Source organism: Macrosteles quadrilineatus, unplaced genomic scaffold (assembly GCF_028750875.1).
Source record: "Macrosteles quadrilineatus isolate MER2022 unplaced genomic scaffold, UCM_ALF_1.0 Scaffold_7__1_contigs__length_78375512, whole genome shotgun sequence".
NCBI classification, from domain to species: Eukaryota; Metazoa; Arthropoda; class Insecta; order Hemiptera; family Cicadellidae; genus Macrosteles; species Macrosteles quadrilineatus.
The window spans coordinates 40790949-40814898 of record NW_026542600.1 but is presented as its reverse complement, the minus strand read 5'-3'; the positions used below and the strand labels follow the sequence as shown (position 1 = coordinate 40814898).

General features: G+C 37.6%; 1 protein-coding gene across 1 annotated transcript in view; it reads right to left on the bottom strand.

Moving 5' to 3' along the window:
- The window catches only part of LOC128998038 (fatty acid synthase-like), an 83592-nt gene that overhangs the window by 3697 nt on the left and 55945 nt on the right, over nt 1-23950 (bottom strand). The window contains exons 23-33 of the mRNA XM_054423979.1: nt 22144-22322; nt 21559-21735; nt 20192-20273; nt 19460-19642; nt 17764-17943; nt 16304-16496; nt 15392-15572; nt 14831-14958; nt 14136-14389; nt 13516-13789; nt 11634-11923 (exon numbers count right to left, since the gene is read on the bottom strand). Coding sequence (XP_054279954.1) covers nt 11634-11923; nt 13516-13789; nt 14136-14389; nt 14831-14958; nt 15392-15572; nt 16304-16496; nt 17764-17943; nt 19460-19642; nt 20192-20273; nt 21559-21735; nt 22144-22322 — 2121 coding nt within the window. The remainder of the gene's footprint in view (nt 1-11633; nt 11924-13515; nt 13790-14135; nt 14390-14830; nt 14959-15391; nt 15573-16303; nt 16497-17763; nt 17944-19459; nt 19643-20191; nt 20274-21558; nt 21736-22143; nt 22323-23950) is intronic.

Genomic DNA, 23950 nt, shown 5'->3' with positions numbered 1-23950 from the left:
TAGACTGCCGTCGCATATTTGCTTCAGGGTTCTAATGTTATTAAAATGCTTATATCTTTGTAACGGTCTATTTGGAGGCACTGAATTCCCTGCAGTGGTCTACAGGGATGTCTGACGAACATCTGCGCCGCTTGGTCTGTGGATATGATGATTGGTGACGTCATATGATAGTTAGAAAAACTGGTCTTTACTTTTCTGCATCACTGTTTGTTTGTATGCAATATGTATGCTGCATTATCCTATGTAGCTTTTATATTTGTTCAGTTATAAACTGTTCTTTATCAATCTGTTTTTTATTTTACTTACTTTCACCTCAAAACACAAAAAAAGAACTGTCGCATATATGCGACGTTTGGTCTATTTCAAGAAAACTATGATAATTTTCACTATTGTCTTTGCTGTAGACCAGGCGTCGCAGATATGTGACATTACAAAAGGTTATAAATAAAACAAAAAAAACAAGAATACATTATTTACAAACACGATTGTAGCGTATTACAATGTCACTGTTTTACAGGTTTTCGCCCGTGGTCTGTGTGTACTGTTATCCAAGTGACAGCCGGTCTATGTGTAAGATTCAAATGTATAACTCGGTCTGTGGCAATGACCGCGGCGTCGCATATATGCGACGCTCAGTCGCGAATGTGTTAAAGAATCTTTTGACATACCACAATGTATTAATACATTGATGATGTGGTTGCATACAACGACCTGACGATGTTCTAAGGAACGAAACTAGTTGTCATACCAGCAACTGGGGTTGGATAAGGTAATTCTTCTATTTTATCAATTATATATTCCAACCAAGGGTCACAATGAATAACAATAATTTAATATATTTACTAGCATCACATCCTGATATCTGCCAGAAACTACAATCAATATTTTGCCTGTTGAAATAAAGGATTTTCATTTCATTTTCAATAGGTAACCAATATAAATAGTAGAGTTGTTTGAGTATACTATTATAGTGAGCAGCGGGGGAGCAAGCTACACAGGATAATAATTGTATAACACAGGCGTAGTGGTTAGAGCGTGGGACTTCAGTCCCTGAGGTCCCGGGTTCGATCCCCGCCAAGTCACCAATGGATTTTATCTAAGTGATAATGCCGCAACCCCTAGGTCTAGCCTGAAGTAATGTGGAAAACAATCCCAGGATCGTCCCTAGCGTCCTAAAACAAAAAAAAAAACAAAAAAAAAAAAAAAAAAACAACAAAAAATTATAGTGAGCATTAAAGCTTAGCTTAATCAATCAAGCTATTTTTATTGTGATAATGGATGAACAAATAATATTGCCATTCAAGTTTAAAATACTTGATTTCTTATATCAGTGACCTCCTTTGTCTTTGTGACAGCTGTCACATTAAACTGAAGTCTCACCCAGTGGCGTAACAAATTTTTGCAAGCCCCCCTGCAAACTTATTTTTTGGGCCCCCCTCTCATGAGTTATTTTTAGACCACCGATACAACATAATCACACGCCCTCCCCCTCCCCCCAGAGTTATTTTTGGACCACCGATACAATGATGAAAACAGATTAATCATAAAAAGAGTGGTAAATAAATTATGAAAAAATATTAAATTAAAAATTAAAACATTGATTTAAAATTTAAATTATGGGTTGAGTTCCATAAAAGGGCGTGTTAAGTATTTCAGTCGTGGTTTGATGAAAATGTTACATCATCACTACATCATTATATCAATATCAGTGTTTGTAAATAGTTTTGAAATCAAATAAAAAAAACCTTATTTTCCATCCGTGTATCAGAATGTTTATATCAAGGAGGTTAACAATTTTACTTTAATTTATTTTAATTTCAATTTCAATTTTATTTTTAAGATGTCAAATTAAGTTAGTTTAATCTTTGGTTATAATTAACTGATACACTAAAAGCTGGTTAATCTAATAGATTGACGTACTTTTATCACAGGCTAAAATAGCCTATTGCATTTTTTTATTTTATTTTTGTATGGATTTAAAGCGTTTACCTTACAAAAAATGTCTTTAGTATTGGTTAATTGTGAGGTAAAATAAGATATGGGCTGGGGGTTAAGGGAGTGCGGTAATTCCTCGGACAGCCAAGGCTGCATTGACATCTGCAGCTGAGGAACTATTTCACTCCCAGGGGCATCAGAAATGGTGCTCAAGACCGTCCGAGAAGGTCAGCACAAAAATGAAGTGCAGGCCTGTGTAGTTCATGTCGTGGCCCCTGTCACACTGATCTCGGCGGATCTAGGCTGGAGTCCCGAAAGACTCCCTGGTGAGGGGCAGCAGCATCACCAGAACTGGGTGTTCGTAACTGGTCTAGGACGAGGCTTGCTTCTCTGAGAACAGGACGCTCACCCAGATGTTCGGGTATAGCAGGAGTTATGCCTGAGCACTGCGGGCCCTGGGCTAAGGTGGAATGCGACCCATGCTGAGAGTCTCGCGGCACTGGGGGCCTATATCAAGAGTGTCTCAAACAGAGCCTGCTGGGCACTAGGGGGAACCCAGCAGTATGTACCCCCTTACCTCTCTAATTGGGTCACTGGAGAGGCGGACTGCAGAAACCCGGTACTCGTGGGACAAACATGGAGACAAAAACGGCGGAAGCCAAAAAAACAATCAATCTAGAGGCAGAATTGACTCAAAAAACACAGGCCTTAGTGCCTCAAAACGTAGGGGTAGCAACTCCTCAAACAGCAGAGGTCCTTGTGGCACCTCCAGTTGAGGAAGCTCCCCAATCTACCTTAAGATCAGAGCTCAACCGAGAGGTCGATGAAACTCAGGGAGAGCTAATGGTCACAAACTCTGAGGAAGAACAACTCCTGGACGAAACCAGCGGTGACGACAAAGAAATCACTGAGAAAGCCAAGAAACTCAAGCTGCGTGACAGAATTCCAAAAATGGGAGGAGCCCGCCAAAGGAGATACAGATGGCATAGGCAAAAGGGCCACTTCGTAGAAGAGGCAGTAGAACTGAGCCTGGGAATGATATCGCAAAACAAGGACAAGAACCAAGGGACAAGAAAAAGGCCTAGATCAAAAAATGCTACGCCGGAGGTCCCAAACCTAAACAAGAAGGCAAGAGGAGGAAAGGTGTTGGCAGAGGCTGGAACCCCGCATCAGAGGGTTCATCAGGATGGGAATGGTGACACTGAAGCTGAAGGACAGAAGAACAGGAGGGACTGAGGATAAAAACCCCACAAAGATCCACCTGCAGCTGCCCTAGGTGCAGCACCTCCAGACCAAGAAATTTTGGAAACAGAGGCTTCATCAAAGGAGGAGGAGGTGAAGGGACCAGTTGGCACCACACCACCCAACTCCACTGAGGCCAAAGAAAGTGAGAAGGAGAAGGAGACAAGTAGAGGAAGTGACAGCACAACAAAGGAGCCACAGCACTCCTGAGTCGGAGATTTGCCATACAAGGGCTGGACATCGCCCTCATCCAAGAACCCTGGGTCGCAAGGGGATCGATCCGAGGACTCCCAACTCAGGTGGGTAAATTAATATAAGAGAGGTCAGATGTAAGGCCTAGAGCCTGCATACTGATATCTCCAAATGTAAGATGTTTTACATTTCCAGTTCATAAATAGAGACCTAGTCACTGTCTTGGTGGACCTGCTCACTGCCAACGGGTGCCAAAAGGCCTTAGTGGCCTCGGCATACTTCCCGAATCCTGGGGACACCTGCCCCCCAAAGGCAGTGGAACACCTGGTGCAATATGCGCGCAGCAAAGGGATGCCTCTAATCCTAGTCTGTGACGCCAACGCTCATCACATCATCTGGGGGAGCACCGACATCAATGAAAGAGGTAAGGATCTCCTAGAGTACATATTTAAGGTTGACTTAGAAATAGAGAATCGGGGTAACAAACCTACCTTTATCAATAGGATAAGACAGGAACTCCTAGATTTAACACTATCAACCAACCTTAGGAACCATGAAATTAGAGGATGGCATGTCTCTGAGGAGGCCTCGCTTTCGGACCACACACACATTCGATTCGAGGCAGAGGCTAACCTGGCTAACCTGTGTTTATCCTACAGAGTCCCCAAACAAACCAATTGGAAGGGATATAGAGAATCCCTACAAATGGAGTTGGAAGGAACAATGGTACATACCAGAACAGTAGAAGGCTTGGAAAAGTTAGCGGAGTCTGTTGAAACCGCAACACAAAAAGCCTTTGAAGAAAACTGCCCCCTCAGATCCAAAAGGGTGTCGAGAGACGTACCTTGGTGGAATGAGAAGCTGAGCAGAATGAGATCAAAACTCAGGAAACTCTTCAATGTCACACGGAGGACAGGCGACCGTGACGCCTACCCGAGGGCTTTGACGGAGTACAATCTGGAAATCAAAAAGTCCAAAAGAAGGACTTAGAGGCTTTTCTGTGAAAGGTTGTCCAGCCTACCAGAAACGACCAGACTCCAGAACAATTAAGTGTTAACAATTAAGTTCACTTAACAACAAAGTGAACAATCCAACCCTTTGGGCGCAGTAATGGCGAATGATGGCCATCTCACGACCAACATGGGCGACACTCTAAAGGAGATGCTAAGAGTACACTTCCCGGAGAGCTGTCCCTTAGGGGAAGGAGCCAATTGGCCCCGCCCAGGGAAGTCTCCTAGGGAGGTGGCGCTAGCCAGAAGGGTGTCGGGAAAGATATTCAAACCAGAGGTTGTGAAATGGGCAGTAAACTCATTCGGCCCTTTCAAATCTCCTGGGAGGGATGGGATATTCCCTGCTCTCTTGCAAGAAGGCATGGAGGTCCTAGTGGACCTCCTTGTTGCATTGTACAGGGGCAGTTATGCACTGGGACACATCCCGACTTGTTGGAGAAGAGCCAGAGTGGTGTTCCTACGAAAGAAAGGAAAAGAACCAACTCAGCCTAAATCCTACAGACCAATATGTCTAACCTCATTTATGGTAAAGGCTATGGAGAAGATCATTAACAGGCACGTGAGGGATGAGATTCTCATGAACTCAAGCCTGAATGTGAACCAACATGCCTTTATGATGGGCAAATCGACTACAACAGCGCTTCATAGCCTGGTAGTGAGAATTGAAGACACATTAGATCACAAGGAAATCCTAGCAGGAGTCTTCATGGACATCCAAGGAGCCTTTGATAATGTCTCCTATCAGTCAATAGAGGAAGCACTGATAGACAGAGAAATTCCTCAAGAAATAGTGTGCTGGATAATGGCTCTGCTCCAAAGCAGAGAAATATCAGCCACGGTCGGAGACTCGTCGGTTATAGTCGAGGCCAGAAGAGGGTGTCCGCAAGGAGGAGTTTTATCTCCCCTGCTATGGTCACTTGTGGTTGACGGCCTGCTGAGAGAAGCTGAACAAACAGGCATTGACTTACAGGCATTTACAGATGATCTAATGCTGACCGTGAGAGGGAAACACAAAGGTACCATTGAGGACCTTACCCAGCGGGCGGTAGATTTCATCGTCAATTGGTGTAACACAAAGGGTTTGACAATCAACCCCACAAAAACTGAAATAGTGACCTTCACGAGAAAAAGGAGAACTATAATCTCCCCACCCCAAATTAGGGGAAAGAGGGTCAAGTCAGTCAAGGAGACTAAATATCTGGGTGTAGACTTAGATCAGAAGTTGACTTGGAACAGGCACATAGATCATGTCATTGCCAAGGGAACAGGAGCCATGGGCGCCTGCAGAAGAACATTTGGCAAAAAATGGGGACTCAACCCTAGACTGATCTGGTGGATATATGAAGCCATAGTAAAACCTATGGTGGAATACGCAGCACTGGTGTGGTGGCAGAAGGCAGAGCAAACTGGGGCAGCTGCAAAGCTGCAACAACTGCAAAGACTTGCTTGCACAGGGGTATGTGGCACAACAAGATCATGCCCGACAGTGGTGATGGAGTCAATTTTAGGCGCACTCCCACTCGGGCTGGATATAAAGAAAAGGGCAGCATTAACAGCCCTGAAGACTTGCAGTAAAGGAGAAATATCTCCTTCGAGAAGGACGGGTCACATGTCAATTCTAAGGGAACTCCCAAGTTTAGACATGGAGATGACGGTCTCAGATCTTATGATTAGGAAGTACGACTTTGATAAACCCTACCAAGTGGCCATAGGAGATGGAGGAGAATGGCAGAAGGTAAGGGATAAAACAGGAAAGTTGGCGATGGTGTTTTACACAGACGGATCGCGGAGGGAGGGCAGGTCCGGACTTGGAGTGTATGGGATTGGAACCCACCTCTCAAAGGCCCTCGGCGAAACGCCGACTGTCTTCCAGGCGGAAATCATGGCAATAGAGCATTGTGCGAGACTGCAGCTGGATAAAGGCCTGAAGAGGAGAGGGGTGCTTATCCTCTCAGACAGCCAAGCTGCTCTCAAAGCAATCGACGCCTGCGTGGTGGAATCTAAAGTTGTGCAGAGCTGCAGGAACACCCTCTAGGCCCTTAGCGAACACAACAGAGTCCAACTTGCATGGATCCCAGGTCACGCTGGGAACGAAGGCAACGAAAGGGCTGACGTCCTGGCGGGCGAGGGGGCAAAATCCGAACTCGTCTGGCCTGAACCATGCTGCGGAGTCCCAGTGAGCAAGGGCCAATCAAAAATCTTAGCCTGGGCAAAGGGACAACAAGAAAAGGTTTGGGAAAATACCCCAGGCCTGAGACAATCAAAGATGCTCATCAATCCTCTTAGTAAGGAATGGAGAAACATCTTCAACCTCCAAAAAGGAGAAATAAGCCTCTTGACAGGTCTACTTACAGGGCATGGCTATGTAAGGAAGTACCTCAAGACAATAGGGCTTAGACAGACAGACCAGTGCAGATTCTGCCTCTACGAAACAGAATCAGCTGAGCACATATGGCTGGAATGTCCGGCGATAGCCCAGAAAAGGTTGAAACACCTAGGAAAGGCATTCCCGATGCCTACTGAAATACGAGAAATGGGTGTGCACCAACTGATTGGCTTCGCAAGAAAACTTCGGTTGGGTGACTAAACAAAAAGGGTGCTACAAAAGATCTTGTAGGTCGAGTTAGCAAGGAGTAATAATACCCCAGCCCCACGAGAGAAAAAAATATATATATGGGCTACCAAACACAGTCAGTAGAGTAGATAATGTCTCCTATCAGTCAATAGAGGAAGCACTGATAGACAGAGTATTTAACAAACTACAATCAATATTAGGACAAAACTATTAAAATAATACAATATTAAAAGCCCCAGCCAACGTTCAAGACTCCAGGCTCCAAAGTAACAAAATGTTTGCAGACGACATAAACATTGTACGAAATACCGAGAAGTAAAATATTTCTCGGTAACGAAAGTAAGATTGCATAATAATCAAAGTACCAATGTTATAACACGTTAAATGTGTTACCCTAGTTCGTTATCAATGAAGAGGCTTAACGAAATTAAACGATAACTGATAACAACATATCTATACTATTATATAAAAATCTAATGGTGTCTGTCTGTATGTGTATTACTAATAGGTGCAAAAACTACTGAACCAACTGGGCTAAAATTTTACAAAAACATAGTTACCATACAAAGGACCATTATAGGACTATTCACATTTGGATACTGACCGTAGGCTTTGCCCCTTTGGCTTTAAAAGTTCTGAGGTGAAGATTTTAAAAGTAAATATTGATTGGTCTCCATGGCTGTGATGAGAATACTAACAATGTTTGTTTACATTTGGTTTGACATTTAAATGTAAACAAGAAGAACTGCTAAACTGCATAACTTTAGACAGCTGATACAAAGAAATTAAATATAATATTTTCCATAACTATGAGGTAGGTTTATTTTAATCTAACCTTTTATCATGGATTATTTATTCTAAAACTATGCCAATGATTATATAAAAATAAGATTCTATAACCGTTGCTGTATCAACTCCGGCTCTGCTTTGGATTTTTTTTTAAGCGTCTAAGTTATGAAAATAATATTATTGATATGATTTCATGGAAACAGTATGAAAATTACAATGTATAGATGTTTTATATGAATTTGGAGGCTACTTCAAATAAATTATAACTGCTTCACATGTGTTAGATTAACTTAACATAACTTGCACAACACATTGTTTTTTTTTTATGTATATTTAGGTAAATTAAGTTATTGTGTTTTGCTAAACCTATGCTTAAATTAAACTAAAGAATATCATCAATAACTAAATTGTACGTCGTTGAGTTTTGTTTTTTAAAATCTGTTGTATATGTGTATAATTAATTATCAAATGGTAATACAAAATACTCTTATTTTAACTTAACATAGCTTTCAGTTCACATTTACTTTATTTGATAAATTTATTATTTATGTTTCGCCACACCACTGATTAAATTAAACCAAGGAAAATATCATAAAACTAAGCAGTACACAGTGTTCCTTTGTTTCTAAAATCAATGAAATATCCATTACTATGTCTACTTAATGGTAAGTGTGCAAAATGTAAAGACAATGGACGATGGAACTGATTAAAAGAACTGGTTTGTATATTAAGTTGTTTGTTGATATTTTTGTAGAGTAGAATCAGAGATGCAGTGAAACCTATACTGTATTTGCTATTACATTTTTCAGTCCTTGGTGTTTTGATAATCATATTAGTTTTGTCTACTGTCTTTAATGATAAATTATTTGTTCAAAATATTTTATAGTACCTATAGGTATAGTATCTTTAATATTTCAAAAGACTGTATTGGTAAGGCACAGCAATATTTCTAAAGTTTATAACAGCTGACTTTTGGCATGATGATAGCTCACATTCCCGATTAACATATAGGCATATTCTTATTTCAAAAATCCTTTAGGGCTCCGCCCCAGTGGCTCTGCAGTTCTCCATGTTAACCTTATGAGTATTCATATTTAAAGGGAATTAAAGAATTGAGCCAGCTGTTTCAACTAAAAGAGTTGGTTCTATGATATGCAAAAGCATTACAAAGTTATAAGATTTACCTACAGGGTGCATCACTATTATTTGTTTCATTATTTATGAAAACAGCTTATTTGAAATAAGCAGAAACAAAACTGTTATACGCAATGAGAACTGTCAAAGTAGGATTGTTTACAGTTATGTTTATGTTTTTAATTTCATGAATAATTTGTGATACTTTGCAAATTTTTAATAATCTATCTTCTCTATTGTGTAGGTGAAGTGCTAGAACATTATGGCTATGGTAGATGTGAAATACTATAGCATACTGTAAATTTGAGGAAGAAAATTTTCTCAAACCGTGTTTTCTCACATTGCAAACGCAAAGATCGAGTATAACAGCTGCAATAAGCATTTTATACTTATATGCCAACCCCGTACGAAGGACGGGTAATCTGCTAGTTATTAATAACATCAATGTTATTACTTGTTCAATACAATTATTGAATGATTGATAATACATTTAAATAAGAACAAACTCTAATTTTTTGGTCCCACTCGTCTCACGGGCCTCTCTGCTCACCGTTTCCCGCTCACCGTTTCGCGGGCCCCCTCAGCACCCGGGCCCCCCGCATTGCAGGCCCTGTGGGCCCTTCTGTTACGCCACTGGTCTCACCAGTGACTTAAACTTTGATTCGGATGATATGTGGTTCGGATTCCACTATAAACTGTAGGTCCCTTAGTTGCCATTAGCTGTATGGGCTATTAATTAACAGCTGTGTCTAAGGAATGTTGGCCTTAGTCACTAACAAGACTGCAAGATCGCGCCACTCATCCTACACTCATCTCTATTCATACTTCATTCTAATATTAGACCAGCATTTAACCTGGGATGAGCATGTGAAACATGTGGTAAAAAAATCTACAACTGGTATTTATGCTTTGCGACAAATGTCCCGTGTCTCAAGCATTGAAACTCTTAAAACTATTTATTTTGCTTTAATAAATTCACATATAGCTTATGGAATAGCTTTATATGGTGGTACCACAAAAAAAAAAGCCTAGACAAAATTCTACGTCAACAGGAAAAAGCTCTTAGAATTATCTTTTGTATAAAAAACAGAGAATCAGTGAAAAAATATTTTTCTAAATTGGGTATAATGACCATCTATGATTTATACATTTTTGAAACTATTCTACATGTAAAAAGTTCAGATTATCAAACTAAAAATTTCCACAGTTACAATTTACGAAACACCAGGCATGTAGAACAACACAGATTGAAGTTATTTGAGAAAAAAACCAGTTTCATTGGCAACAAATTTTTATTTAGCCTACCCAAAAATATTTTCAATGAACATAATTACAGTAGCTTTAAAAAACTACTGAAAAACTATTTGCAATCTAAATCATTATATTCAATAGAAGAGTTTTGGAATTTAAATGATTAGAACTATGTTATGTTATGATTTATGTTTGTAATCTATTATTTAGGATACTTGTATACCTAATTTTTTGCTTCTCTTTTCCTTTCTGTGACGCAATTCATGTATTTGCTGTAAAATACTTGATGAATAAAGATGATTTGTATTGTATTGTATTGTATTGTACTTGGCTTAAAATACCTACTATGTATGGTCGCCATTTCATTGAACAGAAACAGAACAGAATTCCTGTTATGACTTTTTGTGAGACTATAGACTACCGGGTGTCCCATAATACCCCCCCCCCCCTCCTAGTTAATTCTTGAACAGCTGCATAAATTCAAACGAGCTTCGATACAAGTTACTAGGGTAATGTAAAGTACATTTTGGTGGTATTTTGAAATTCACCCCCACCCCCAAATAGGGGTTGCTGGGGGAAACTTAAAATTTTAAAATAGCAACCCCTATCAAGTAGCAAATCCGACGTAGATACAATGAATTTTTCAAAAAGTTATGGCAAGAAATGTTAGAGTTAATTTAACTGAAACTTTACATTCCATCACTTTTATTTTTTTCATGGCTGTAAATTTTCAAATAACCTTCAGTACACGTGACCATGGTGATGTCACACACTTTAATATATGTAGCCATTAAAAGATTAACCAGGGGGGAGTATTATGGGACACCCGGTATAGAACCTTTTGATTAAAAGACACCTTTCAGTAAGAATACTAAAAGGAGGATAGCAGCTAGCTTACCTTGAAAGTGTAGGTAAGCCATAGAACATGTAGCACACTGTAGCATGTAGAACACTGTGCACACAATATTTCGTCCCCTGAAGGACTTTTTCAAGTGTAGAGAAAGGGTTTACAAATTACAAATATATATATTTTTTTGTAATTTGTAAACTCTTTCTCTACACTTGAAAAAGTCCTTCAGGGGACAAAATATTGTGTGCAAAGTGTTTTTCTACATGTTCTATGGTCTACCTACACTTTCAAGGTAAGCTAGCTGCTTTCCTCCTTTTTCTACAATTCAAAATCCTGCCCTAGAGCCTTTCCTTGAACAAAACTTTCAGTAAAAATGTTATAGCTTGCAGGAATGTAGCTTGAAGCAACAATGAAATAATAATTCTTAACCTTTAAACAGTTTAGTAAAAATATGAGTGACTGGTGGTGCTACCGATCACCATGTCCAAGGTGTCGTTAGAAAGGTCTTAGCATGTGACTACCAAAAAGTACACATTTCAACAAGTTTTGCAGTATTGAACATAACTCCCTTAAAATAAAAATAAAAATAGTAACAAAATATATGAGCTTACTAAACATAATACTAAATTCATGAGCTTATCTTATTTTTACTCACTTCTTGCAATGCTTCGGCCAAACTCTCGACAGAAAGAGAGGCGTCACAGAGAGGGGCGCAGTACGCAGGGTGCATCAGATGAGAGATGAAGGGGTACAGACTGGCAGCTGATATACCAGGCAACACAAACACAGGTAGAACATTGTATTTGATGTTCCAATGAGGGGGTGAACGAGTGGCTACCTCCTTGAAGCAAGGGGTGCAACTAACGTCTTGTCCTAAGACTAGCAAATCTTCAACAGTTGATGGAAGGAAAACATAGGGGTCCTCTTCTACCATGTACCATGTGTCTGAGAAAAAGAACAGTGTAAATATACAGTGTTGAGAAGGCTACATGATGTTTTATCTTCACTAAACTAATACCAAGCAATTTTCATTCATCATTCCCCAAGCATTTGGTACTAGCTACCAACCACACAATTAAAAGTGTATCCAATGTGGTTTATCAAAACTAACATAAAATTAAGACTAGTAAAACTACACCCCACTGCTATTTTCCCTAGTAAGCGAATATACTATTGAAGTATATAGATTTTTCAACATATAGAAAACAATTAGTATCAAGCTAATCCAACCAGAAATATAGATTGCCTCTCACATCCTGTTTATTCTACAATTCATAAACCAGAAATATGTTTATAGGATAATTTCCACGCAGTAGAAAAGATTTGATATTGATTTTTAGGATGAAGTTTTAAAGTTAAAGCACACAGAGATATATCAGTTACAAACTTCAATCCAGTTACAGATCTATTAGATGAAATGTTTATTTTTAGCGAATTTCCCTATAGGGAATAAGCTATTACCGTAGGTCTCATGGTTAGACTTAGTCCCGGGACCGATTTACTTTTTCATTTTGATGTCCCTAGAAGCCAAAAATACCATCCGTTCAAATTCATATATATATATATATGTGTCCGTCAGCACGATAACTCGAGCAAAAATGATCCGATTTCGATGAAATTTGGTACAAACGTGTAAACCTACGTTTATTCGAACGAGTTCACGAACCAGCATGATCGGACCATGGGAACGGGGTTTTATGGGGGGATTTATGGGGTAAAAATTGGTTACTCTCATTTTTGACCCTCAAAACATAAAATTTCCTAAATTTCCTCTAGACCATTTTGAAGAGCTTAAAAACCAATAATTCAGTATATTGTAGTGTTTTTGTATGGTTATTGGTTATGGAGAAAATTGTAAATTAAAAATTCCCATGTTTTTCTTATGGAGAATAAGTAAACTGTTGCAGTTTGCTTGTTTATGCATATATTTGGATCAAACTTGGCCAATCTATTTATTTTATACCAAGCTATTATTATTTTACTAAAAAACACACTTTATTACCCTGTAGGCAGCAAATCTAGGTACTCGTTAAAACTAATGTTATTTGAATAGATTTAATTGAAAATCAAATCAGGCAAATGGAAATTCGCTTAGTCTGCAGGTTTGCTGCGGCGGGGGTATTTACTTCTTCCGTTTAATTTCTGTTGTTAAAATAACAGCCAAGCAAAATGTATTGTAAGTAATAATAAGATGAAACAAAAATGAATATAGAGTAAAAAAAGAACAAATATGTTACAAAATTTGTTGTAAGCCAAGTGCTATGTTGTATTACATACTATTGGATATTCCTGGATGTTTGTTTTTTGTCCCACAGTTTTGTAGAGTGGGGAAAGAATGAATTCAAAATAAACTATCTGATATTTACACGGCAGTTTAAATTACATAGCAAAATAAAATAACCTGGATTATTTATAGTTTTCATAGCGTCAGTATGGAATCACTCATAAGATCTTAGGACATCCAGTCTGAAACTTTTTCTAGATTTCTTATGCCTATTTCATATTTCAAACTATCAAGACGTAACATTGTAGCCTACCTTCTGCGTTACTCGAAGTTTCTACAGCGTCTGAAACAAGGTAGTTGTAGGATATGGAGTTGGTGTCTGTGAGTACATTTGACAGGCAGGATAAGATGGTCTGAGGTCTATAGAGGGGTTTTTCACTTTGTACAAGCTTTGATGAGAAGCCAAGTTTTGCTCTTGACTGGCAGACTGCAGTGCTTCCTCCTAACAGACACACAAACTGGGGTAGATCAGGGATCTGCTGTCTGGCTGCAGAGTCTACATGTGCTATCGTAGGACTATTCTCTGCCTGAAACAATAGTGAGTATCAAGATTTACTCTTTTATTGAGTTTGTAAACCCATTTGACAAAGATAAAACAAGTTATTTATTGGTATCAGATCAAATAAAATATCAATTTCAGTCAGTCTGCAATAACTTTGAGGATAAATTAACCAGCTTATAGCTCCAATATAGTGTTATTCCCAGGTACCTTCATCTCAGCAAGTATTTAGGCCCTCAAAGAAAACAGATTATACTCATTTTTTTTTTAATTGTCAAAATTTAGAAAACATTACACCTCAAAGAGAAGCTGTATAAGAAATTGAAGCATGAGGCAATCAAGGGATGGACAAGATTGAAAAGTTCACCACTAACCAGTCCAACAAAGAAGATGCCTCCCACTGGACCCAGCTTAATGGCCTCGTTGAGAACGATCGTTGCATCATCATAAGTTCCGATCCTCGCGGCAGAGGTGAGCATGACTCGAGCATAGTTGAGGTTGATTAGACGATCCAGGCGGTGAGCATTGCTGGTGTTGAGGTGAGCATAGGTGGGAGCGAGCACAAGACGGCGAGCACCTCGACCTACCAACCACTGGGCTAGGTCCAACCACAGGTCTTCACATGAACCTAAGAGTTATAACAAATAGGCATTGGAAAAAGGCTATCATGATGTAACAGTACAAACCACACCATGATACGAATAAATAACCATCAGGGTTTTCCAAGGGGTTAGAACCATTGCAAAAGTGACTGGTGAAATCCTATACATGGGGTTCGGACTGCTGTCCCTCAATCAAATCAGTATCTCTACTAAAATGTACCTCTGGCATGGACAATAGAAACAAGCTTCACCTCCACAAAAAACAACAATATTCTATGTAAATACTGACTATATATTTGATTTTTTAATACTACAGATGGATCAAATAAATCCCTATATCGACAATACTGTGTCTTCTGAGGATGGACAGGTACAGCTAAAGAGGTTATCTCGAACTGCACTGTGTATAGTCGTACCATATAGAAATAGCAAGACCCTACTACGATGTTGAGTTGTTGAATACTGACCGATGATGATGTATGTAGACTGCGGCTGACAGTGGAAGCCTGGCAAAGAATTGGTCGACAACTCACTTCGACCTTCAGGTTTGATGATCACTACAGTCTTCTCATCAAAACACCTCTGGTGTAAATTGCTACATAAAACGACAATCGTTAATATAGTTGCAAGAAACATATAATCTGTTATGTAGTGACACAAGCCTCATTTAATGATTCTGAATTGTCATACGATAAACAAGGCAGTTAATCAGTATACTTTGTTGGAAGTGATACCGCTTGCAATAAAGGAACAAGAATATGTGAGCTACAAATAATTACAAGATTCAAAAAACCTATCGAAATTAGTGTAAAGTCGTATTTTAGAGATTTCAAATCTCTTTATATCTTTACTAGAGTTGTTAGTGGTTTTACTTTCACTAATTACCTACATTCTGACCCAGAAATAAGTACTAGACATGCCTATTTATAAGAAAAATTTAAATTTTGTCTCAAAGTATGCAAAAAATAATACAGTGCTTAACATCTTCAGATAAAGTAGCCTACAAAGGTGAACTTAAAACTTCTTACTTAGTTGCTTGATGGTAGTTACAAAGTGGAAAAATCCTTTTTTTTAAGGGTTTGACAACTCCCTTCTTCAATCCATCCTTTAAGAATGTACTCAGTCTTGTTTTGGTATCAGGATCTGCGTTGATAATGTTTGAAAGTGAGATTCCAAACATGTGGGCATTCCTGATGAAAACCCACAACCCTAAAACAAGAGTTATTATAATCATAAATATGTGTCAGTTGTTTCACATATAGAATATTAAACTAGTAAGCCCCTGAAAATATATACCATATAGAGCCATAAGTAAAAGAATATAGAATAATTTTGAAAGTCCCTGACTTGCTCATCTTGTACGTTGGTGCAACTCTTAAATATTTTCAAGTGGGGGTAGGAGAGCCAGATTTGGCTAGATCAGCTCGATAGAACCGACGCTTTTGCAAATCATGTTTGTTTGTTTTATTATTTTTCATTAGATTTTAATAAATTGACTGAGATCGCTTGGCCAGAGATATTATACATTACATACGGTGGGTAATTTAGGCCATACTCTTAATATAATGAATCCTGTTTCCTGAAAGTAAATAGGATTTCGCAATTTGAGTTTTGAGATTTGATTTTAAAGTTTGGGTTTCAGTTTAACGATTAGGAGTTTAGTGATTCAACGTTTAGGGTTTTGACCATATCTATTAAGCAGTAAGGTCTATGATTCCTTGGTTACGCAGATATTGAGTCTTAATGATTTGTCGAGCACTACAGACTCAGCTCCTTGCTCTGCAAATAATATCCTAAGCTACTGAGGGACGAGATATACAAAGTGTCAATTGACATACAATCTCCACAAACAGGCTACATTCGATAATCTTCTTCCCCTTGGGGAATCAGGCACAATCAAGTTTCTGAAGATATTCATCAATGTACAAGAAGGGCCTTACCAACAATTTCTCTGTTCCGGAGATCAATGGAGCTCAGATGTATAAAATAAGAATCGTTTCCGAGAGCATTGACTGACAATGCTGTTTCACTCTCTAAAAGGCAGTTGACCACTACTTTGACTCCTTCTCCCTTTGTCATTTGTTTCACTTTGATGTCAAAGTGCTCAAGGGGTAGCACTTGATCTACCTTTAGCTGTCAACAAACAAATTTAATTTTAAAATTCCATTCTTTAGTTAGGGAACAAATTTTATTTGTAAGGTTTCTAAAAATATAACAAAAATAATTCTTCTACGACTCAAGATATCTTTGAACTACCTTTAAGTGGGGAACAAATTTTCAACGTGTCATAAATCTTGGGTGAGGTGCGGCTAATCTAGTTGATAAAGGTATGTACTTTTAATATTGAGGTCTGGGTTCCGATCCACCAGAAATAGCTTTTTAATATTTAATAATATTGTAATCAAGTAGTTTGGAGCCCACTTTAAGTTTTAAAGTTAAGTTTTTAAGCTATTTGGAAAAAAAAGAGGATAGATCTCTCGAGTTAGAACTGTCTTTTCTATTGGGAATCTTCCTCTAATAAAACCCACAATGATAATCCCACATAGCCTTGAATTTACAAATTGAGTTCAAATCAAATACTGTACAAGAATCATAAAAAAACTAACCCTTTAAAAATCCAGGTCATCAATTCAGGGTAAGAAATTACTTAATTGAATGATTTGAGTCCTTAAGATGAATGGTATATCATTGATGTCTGAAGTTTATCCATTTTTGTTAATAAAAAAAAAAACTCTTTGTCTTGTGGTACATACTGCAGTTAACTAATTTTGCACTATTCATGTGTAGTTTTCAAACGTATTCCATTAATTTTTGTAGTGACTTCTGCTGGTTTAGTTTCTTTGTTCAGACAAGGCACTAGTCCTGGATGAAAGCGATGTCTACTAAATACAGATATATCAAAATTCATTGTCGAGCCCCTGAGCTGGAGATGATTATTATAAGACATATTACTTACACCGTTCAGCGCAAAATTCTGGATGGTGATTTCACGACATGTTTCGAAACAAATGTCTCATCTTAAGCTGAGCAGTATATTCCACCAAAAAGAACTTCGTCATGGTTCTTGGACACACAATACACGTACACAACTTGTAGACATAAAAGAAAATAATACTGTTTAGTGTTTTTACGAAAACAGGTACAGACAACGATGCAGGCCTGCTGGGACGAACATACAGTCACGCCGTGGGTCGGGGACAGACTGTCCGTGTACGTGTTTTGTGTATTCAAGAACCATGACGAAGCCATTTTGGTGGAATATACTTTACTAGTGCTCAGCTGAAGCTCGAAACATGTCCTGAAATCACCATCCAGAATTTTGAGCTGAATATCGTAAGTAATATGTCTTACATCAGATATATCCTTAAAAAGTCCTTCAAATCTTTCACACCAGGATTACCTGGGGGAATCTCCTCATTAGAGACTGAAGTTGGTCATGGCTGTCTATGGTGGTATACACGTCAGCTCCTACTTGTAGAGCTACTGCAATGAAGGCCTGGCCTACTGGACTGGAACCCATGTGGACCAGGACTATCTGTTGCGCTTTCAACTTTACTTTTTCAATAAGAGCATAGTAGGCCTGAAATACCACATTAATGAGTACGAATTTTACTTTTCAGGTAGAATATTTTTCAGAACCAATATTCTTGAGAGTTAATAACTAATAAAAAGGTGTGTTGTCTGAACAGATTAATATGAACACCAGATCATAGTCAAGAAGAACATAATAATGAAATACCCCCGCCGCAGCAAACCTGACGCCTAAGCGAATTTCCATTTGGCTGAATTGATTTTTAATTGATCTATTTTAATAACATTAGGTTTAACGAGTACCTAGGTTTGCTGCTACAAGGAAACTAATTAAGTGTGTGTTTTAAGTAAAATAATTATTGCTTAGTATAAAATGAATATATTTGCTAAGTTTGATCAAAAGATATCCATAAACAAGCAAACTACAACATTTTACAATATTCTCCATAAGAATAACATGGGAATTTTAAATTTACCATTTTTTTTAGTTTTCTCCGTAACCAATAACCGTACAAAAACACTTTGATATACTGAATTGTTTGTTTTTTTAAGCTCTTTAAGAAGGTTTAGAGAAAAATTGGGAAATTTTGTGTTTTGAGGGTCAAAAGTGAGAAAAACCAATTTTTACCCTATAAAACCCCCCATAAAACCCTGTTCCCATGGTCCGATCATGCTGGATCGCAAACTCATTCAAGTTTATCCCGCCTTACACCTTCAAACCAAATTTCATCAAAATCGGATAAAAATTACTCAAGTTATCGTGTTCACGGACACACATATATAAAAATTTGAACGAGTGGTGTTTTTGGCCTCTGGGGACATCAAAATGAAAAAGTAAATCGGTCCCGGGCCTAAGTCTTACCATGAGACCTACGGTAATAGCTACTTCCCTATAGGGAAATTCGCTAAAAACATCTTACCTTGTCTTTGCTTAACGGTTAATTGTTGTATTAGTTTCAGTAATCCTATATCCTCTCCATTCAGTAACTGTCCAATTAAGACTTCTACTACCCACTACCTAACCTTATATCATAGACAAATAGAATTAAATATAGAACGACAGCAGGGCTGCCGTTAGCACAAGTTCTGTCATCCACCGCTAGAAGCGCCGTATAGTTATGTAGCGAGTGCGTCTTAACTACACGGCACTCCCAGCGCTGGACGCCAGAACTTATGATAACTGCAGCACTGCTGTCGGTGAATATATTTAATTCTATTGGTCTATACTACTATGTTCAAAGAAATGTTAAGTGTTTCAAAGTTTAAAATTATTTTAAACAATACCTTATAGAGAAAAATGATTATTCACTTTTCGACTATTTAAACAAAAAGCAAATGTATTTTAGTTTAAGTAAATGTAGCTTTTAAGATCTGACAATGTCACCTGTTTCACCAGCTACGCTGGATCTGTGAAATGTTTTGTGGCAATAAAGTAGGCTAGTTTTTTTATTTTATTTTATATAGTTTCATTTCAATTATCAAGAGTCTACTGTTATATATGTCTATGTATGCAAACACCCAAAAATGGCTAGAACACAAATGGTTAAATTGAAAATGTCACTAACCAGTGTGAAAGCAACAGGAACAGTTGTAGCATCATCCATGGACCAATGCTGAGGCACAGGCCACAAAAGAGTGGAATCCGGAGTGACGGTGTTGGTGAGGGAATCGAACTGGCCGATGCCCATTACCTTCTCACCACTGTTCCTGGTACCACAATAGTCCACACACTTCACATCTTCATGAATCTGTCAACAGAAGAAATGAGCCGTCCAGAAGGGAATACTGTAACCTCCTGGGATGAATTAAAACAAATAAAACTGAAGAAAATGTTTAGCAAAAAAAAATATTTAACTATTTACAATGTCTGTGTTTTTATATTTTTTAATTAATTTAGCATTAGGTATTATGAATTAACGTATAATACGTTTATAATTACAGTTTTGAAAAAATTGTGTGAGGAATGAAAATGTCATTTCATTAATTTGAGAAAAGGTACTTCCCCTTGGGAAAGTTTGCTGAAACACACAACTTTTTTTATGTTCCCTTATATTGTTTTGAAAAGAAATAGATAATAGTTTACTCATTTCACTAAAATTGTATCAAAATTGGGGAGTTTTTAAAAAGAGTTATCTGCCTCACACACATTAATGAAAATTTGGACAAACAGTGTTTTTGGCTTCTGGAGAACCTAATACAAAAGAGCACAGAGACCTAGGTCTTACTATAAAGACTCCAGTAAATAGATATTTCCCTACAGAGAAATTTGCTAAAACAATAGAGCTATGAAGTTTTACCATGTCAGGGACTTCTTCTTCATAATAGGTGAGATTGGTTGTATTCAAAGCTACCACATTTATATCTAGGTTGGTATCAGAACTGCAACAAACAAAAGTAATGATTACATAGCAAGGATTTTGTCCAATGCTTGGTTACAATAATTTTGGGGCACACACCAATACCAAATTTGGTTTCAATGATACAGTGCAGTAAACATATTTTGGACAAAAAAAATATTTAAAATAACCGTTAATGTAATGTATTAAATTTTTTTAACTGTTTAAATTTCTCTTTATTTTTGATAGTAATTTTTTTAATACTTTATTCTGAAATGTCGACCATACGAATGTAGGTACTTTAAGCCAAGTATGAATGGAGATGAGTGGCGCTATCTTGTAGTCTTGTTAGTGACTAAGGCCAACATGTTCCTTAGACACAACTGTTAATTAATAATGCAGCCAATGACAACTAAGGGACATACAATTTATAGAGAAATCCAAACCACATTTTTCCCTGTAATTAACAAATTGGTCTAATTATCAGGATGGTACTGTGGATAGTCGTAGTATTCACTAGTGTGGACGTTAATCCACACCAGGGAGTATCGCTTCCACAGTGCATAACTATAAATATTCACAATTCTTGAATTCCAAGTAGCTGGATTACAGGACGACGCCACCGTCCCAGTCAACAAAATATTTGCAGAAGCATGGTTTGCTAAAATCTTGACTAATTCAAAAATAAAGGAAATGCAATAGTAAAACAACATATGGCAATAGCTCAATCAAATTGTCATAGTATTGAATTTGTAACTTTATAAACAAATGAATATAAGAGAAGCTTGGCAAGAATCCTAGGAAATTTTGTATAATTTTTAAAAATACAAATTAAAAACAATATGAAAGTAGTTATTAGTATCCTATCACATTTTTTGTTGCCTGTCTTCTTCAGAAGTAGTTTTATAAAACCTAATGTAAATTTTTCGAGCTTGTGTGGCATCTTTAGGGGTTCTTTTTCTGCCATCACACTAACACTAACACTACTGTCAAATTTTGTAAATAGTTATATAGACAATAGTGTTAGTGTGATGTGTAGGAAGACCCCTTAAAGATGCCACACAAGGTAGCATAATGTACATAGAATATACAACTACTATTCAGGACTCAGGAGCATTGGCAACAAAAGGTAATAACTACAACTACTTTAATATTATTTAAGTTCTTGAACCTGGAATAACTAAACGATAGCTTATTCCCTATATTGGAAATCCGCTAAAAGAGAAAACATTATTTCGTGGATTCCTTTCACTTCCAGCTTTTTTGTGCGTATATGTTTTCCCTAATTATCAATATTTTCTTTTTAAGCTTCCTATTGTTTACCGTACCTGATGATTACACCTTTGCTTAGGTGTTTGGCAGATTCTGTTGTGAAGGGAAGAAGACATTCAGTTCCCCACTCTCCATGAGATAACACGCCCACAGCCAATCCCAGACTTAGCTGGTTCTTGTAAAGAGGGAGTTGAGGTGAAAACTTTGGAGAATTCTTCTCCAAGAATAAACACCTACCAAACACATATTTGAATCAGCTCTACAGTTAGGTTTATACGGGGTGAATCAGACCACCCGTGCACATACTTTAACAGGATATACCGCCACTTGTGTAACTCACTGACTCACTGATCAGGTATACAAATGTTTACCCTCTTCTAGAATAACTAAGGATCTGAATTTTTGTGGAGGTCCGTCTTGGTTCCACACCACCCAGATACAAAAAAGTTAAAAGTTACATTTTCAAATTACGACCCCCCAAAAAAATCCCTTAAATCCCCCTTTTTTTGAGAAAATCGGTTTTTTTACAACTATAGCTCGAAAACGGTAAGATAATATAATTAAAAACAACACATTTTTAGAGTTGTTTTAACTTGATCACAAATGGGACTCTATTCCTGTCTCAGTTGGAATGTATTTACCTTACTCTGTGGGCATATTTCAGTTTAGACAAGACAGGTAGGACCTCCGCCGGTCCCTTGGTTCTGCTGACCACTGCTACTGCAAATCCTTGGTCAGAACAGTCACAAACACCTGACACTTCTGAGAGCCAAGAGTTGTCCTCTATTTCAACGATTTTCAACTGCTCAACCTCCGTGCGCTAAACAGAGATTCAGAGGTTGAGGAGAAAAAAAAATTAAATAATAATATTTTAGTGGTTCTATCAATCATTCCTGGGATGCAGGCAACTCCAGTTTCCTCAAAATGGTGTTTTGATTTTGAAGGGACTTGAAGTTGCTTTCATTTAATTTTTATTTATTTATAATAAGCACATAGCGTGCATTAAATAATTGGCTAGTGATCTTAGTACTATAGTTTGTTAACTTATAACAATAAGAATAAAACCAGTTATTTTTTTTAGAAAATCATTCACTGAATACAAAGCATGTAGCCACTTCTTAAATTTTGGAATACCACCAATGTATGGAAAGTAATTAAAAGATAGTCTAATAACACTTAAAACATATATTTACGCTTATACTGTTAACTCACAGGACAGTAAATATACATAAAAGATGGTAAAGTGGTGATCGATTTTGATTGTTGAAATTTACTTTTTCATTAATCAGCTTATTTCTAAATACAACCAGGGTTGAAATTTTCTTGTTCATTAATCACCTTAATGAAGAAGTAAATGTCGACTCCAGTTGTACTTATAAAAATGTATTGGCCAGAGCTTCCGATAGCCGATAGGATATAAGTAGGGGCGCCATTTTGATTCTTGTCATTTGCCTATTGGATCTGATAATTATTGGAGTGTCCAATCAATATCGATCACCACTTACCATCTTTTATGTATATTTACCGTCTTGTCAGTTAACAGTATAATACTAAATATATGTTTTGTTTTAAGTGTTATTAGAAGTATCTTTTATTTACTTTCCGTAAATTTAATAACACATACAGTGCTGTCAAGAAGTTGTTTACCACCAATGTTTAAATGGAAAATTTCAGGTCCCGAGCTATTGCACCATGTAGCGATTTCCTATCTCCCATTTTTTATGCATGTCATGGGGTACTAAGTTGAGTAAAATAGTTATAGGGGTTTCATCGCATAAAACAGCCCCATAAGCCTGTAAAGAAAAGACTCAGGAATTATATTCGGTCAAAACAGTAAAATCTGTATTTTTTAACTCAAAATTTACAAAATTCTTGTATTCTAAAACTTATTTTGTTGACTAAAGGTCCATTTTTATTTTCTGCGTCACAATTGAGAGATAATAAATAAGATAATTGAATATATTATCATACAGGGTGCGGCAAATAAACCGATCCATTTTCTGCAGCGCACTGTTCAGCGACAGGTCGTCTGAGGGTGGTGGGAGTAGGCTCGTTGGAAAGCCTATACAATGCCATTTCTTGAAGTCATAGAGCAGTTGTCGAATGAGCTACGTGCGGTTGTTATCGAGTCGTTTTTAAAAAGTAATGATTTCGTCATTGCAACTCAGCGGCAGTTCCGTGCTTTTATTCATTTAGGTCGACATCGAGAGGTTCCGTTGTGATTATCTGTATGGATGATTACCAAATTATACAGATTATTACTCTAATCCATAGAGATGAAAATTAACCTCAAAATTCGTATAACTGAGCGGTCTTGAATTTGGTTGCAAGTTTATCCAAACGTGAAGTTGGAGTTTATCCAAACCTCCAAATGGAGGTTGCAGTTTATTATAAACTGAGCGGTTGAAGGCAGCCGCTTGTTTTCGCGCGGGCCTACAAGGACTGTTT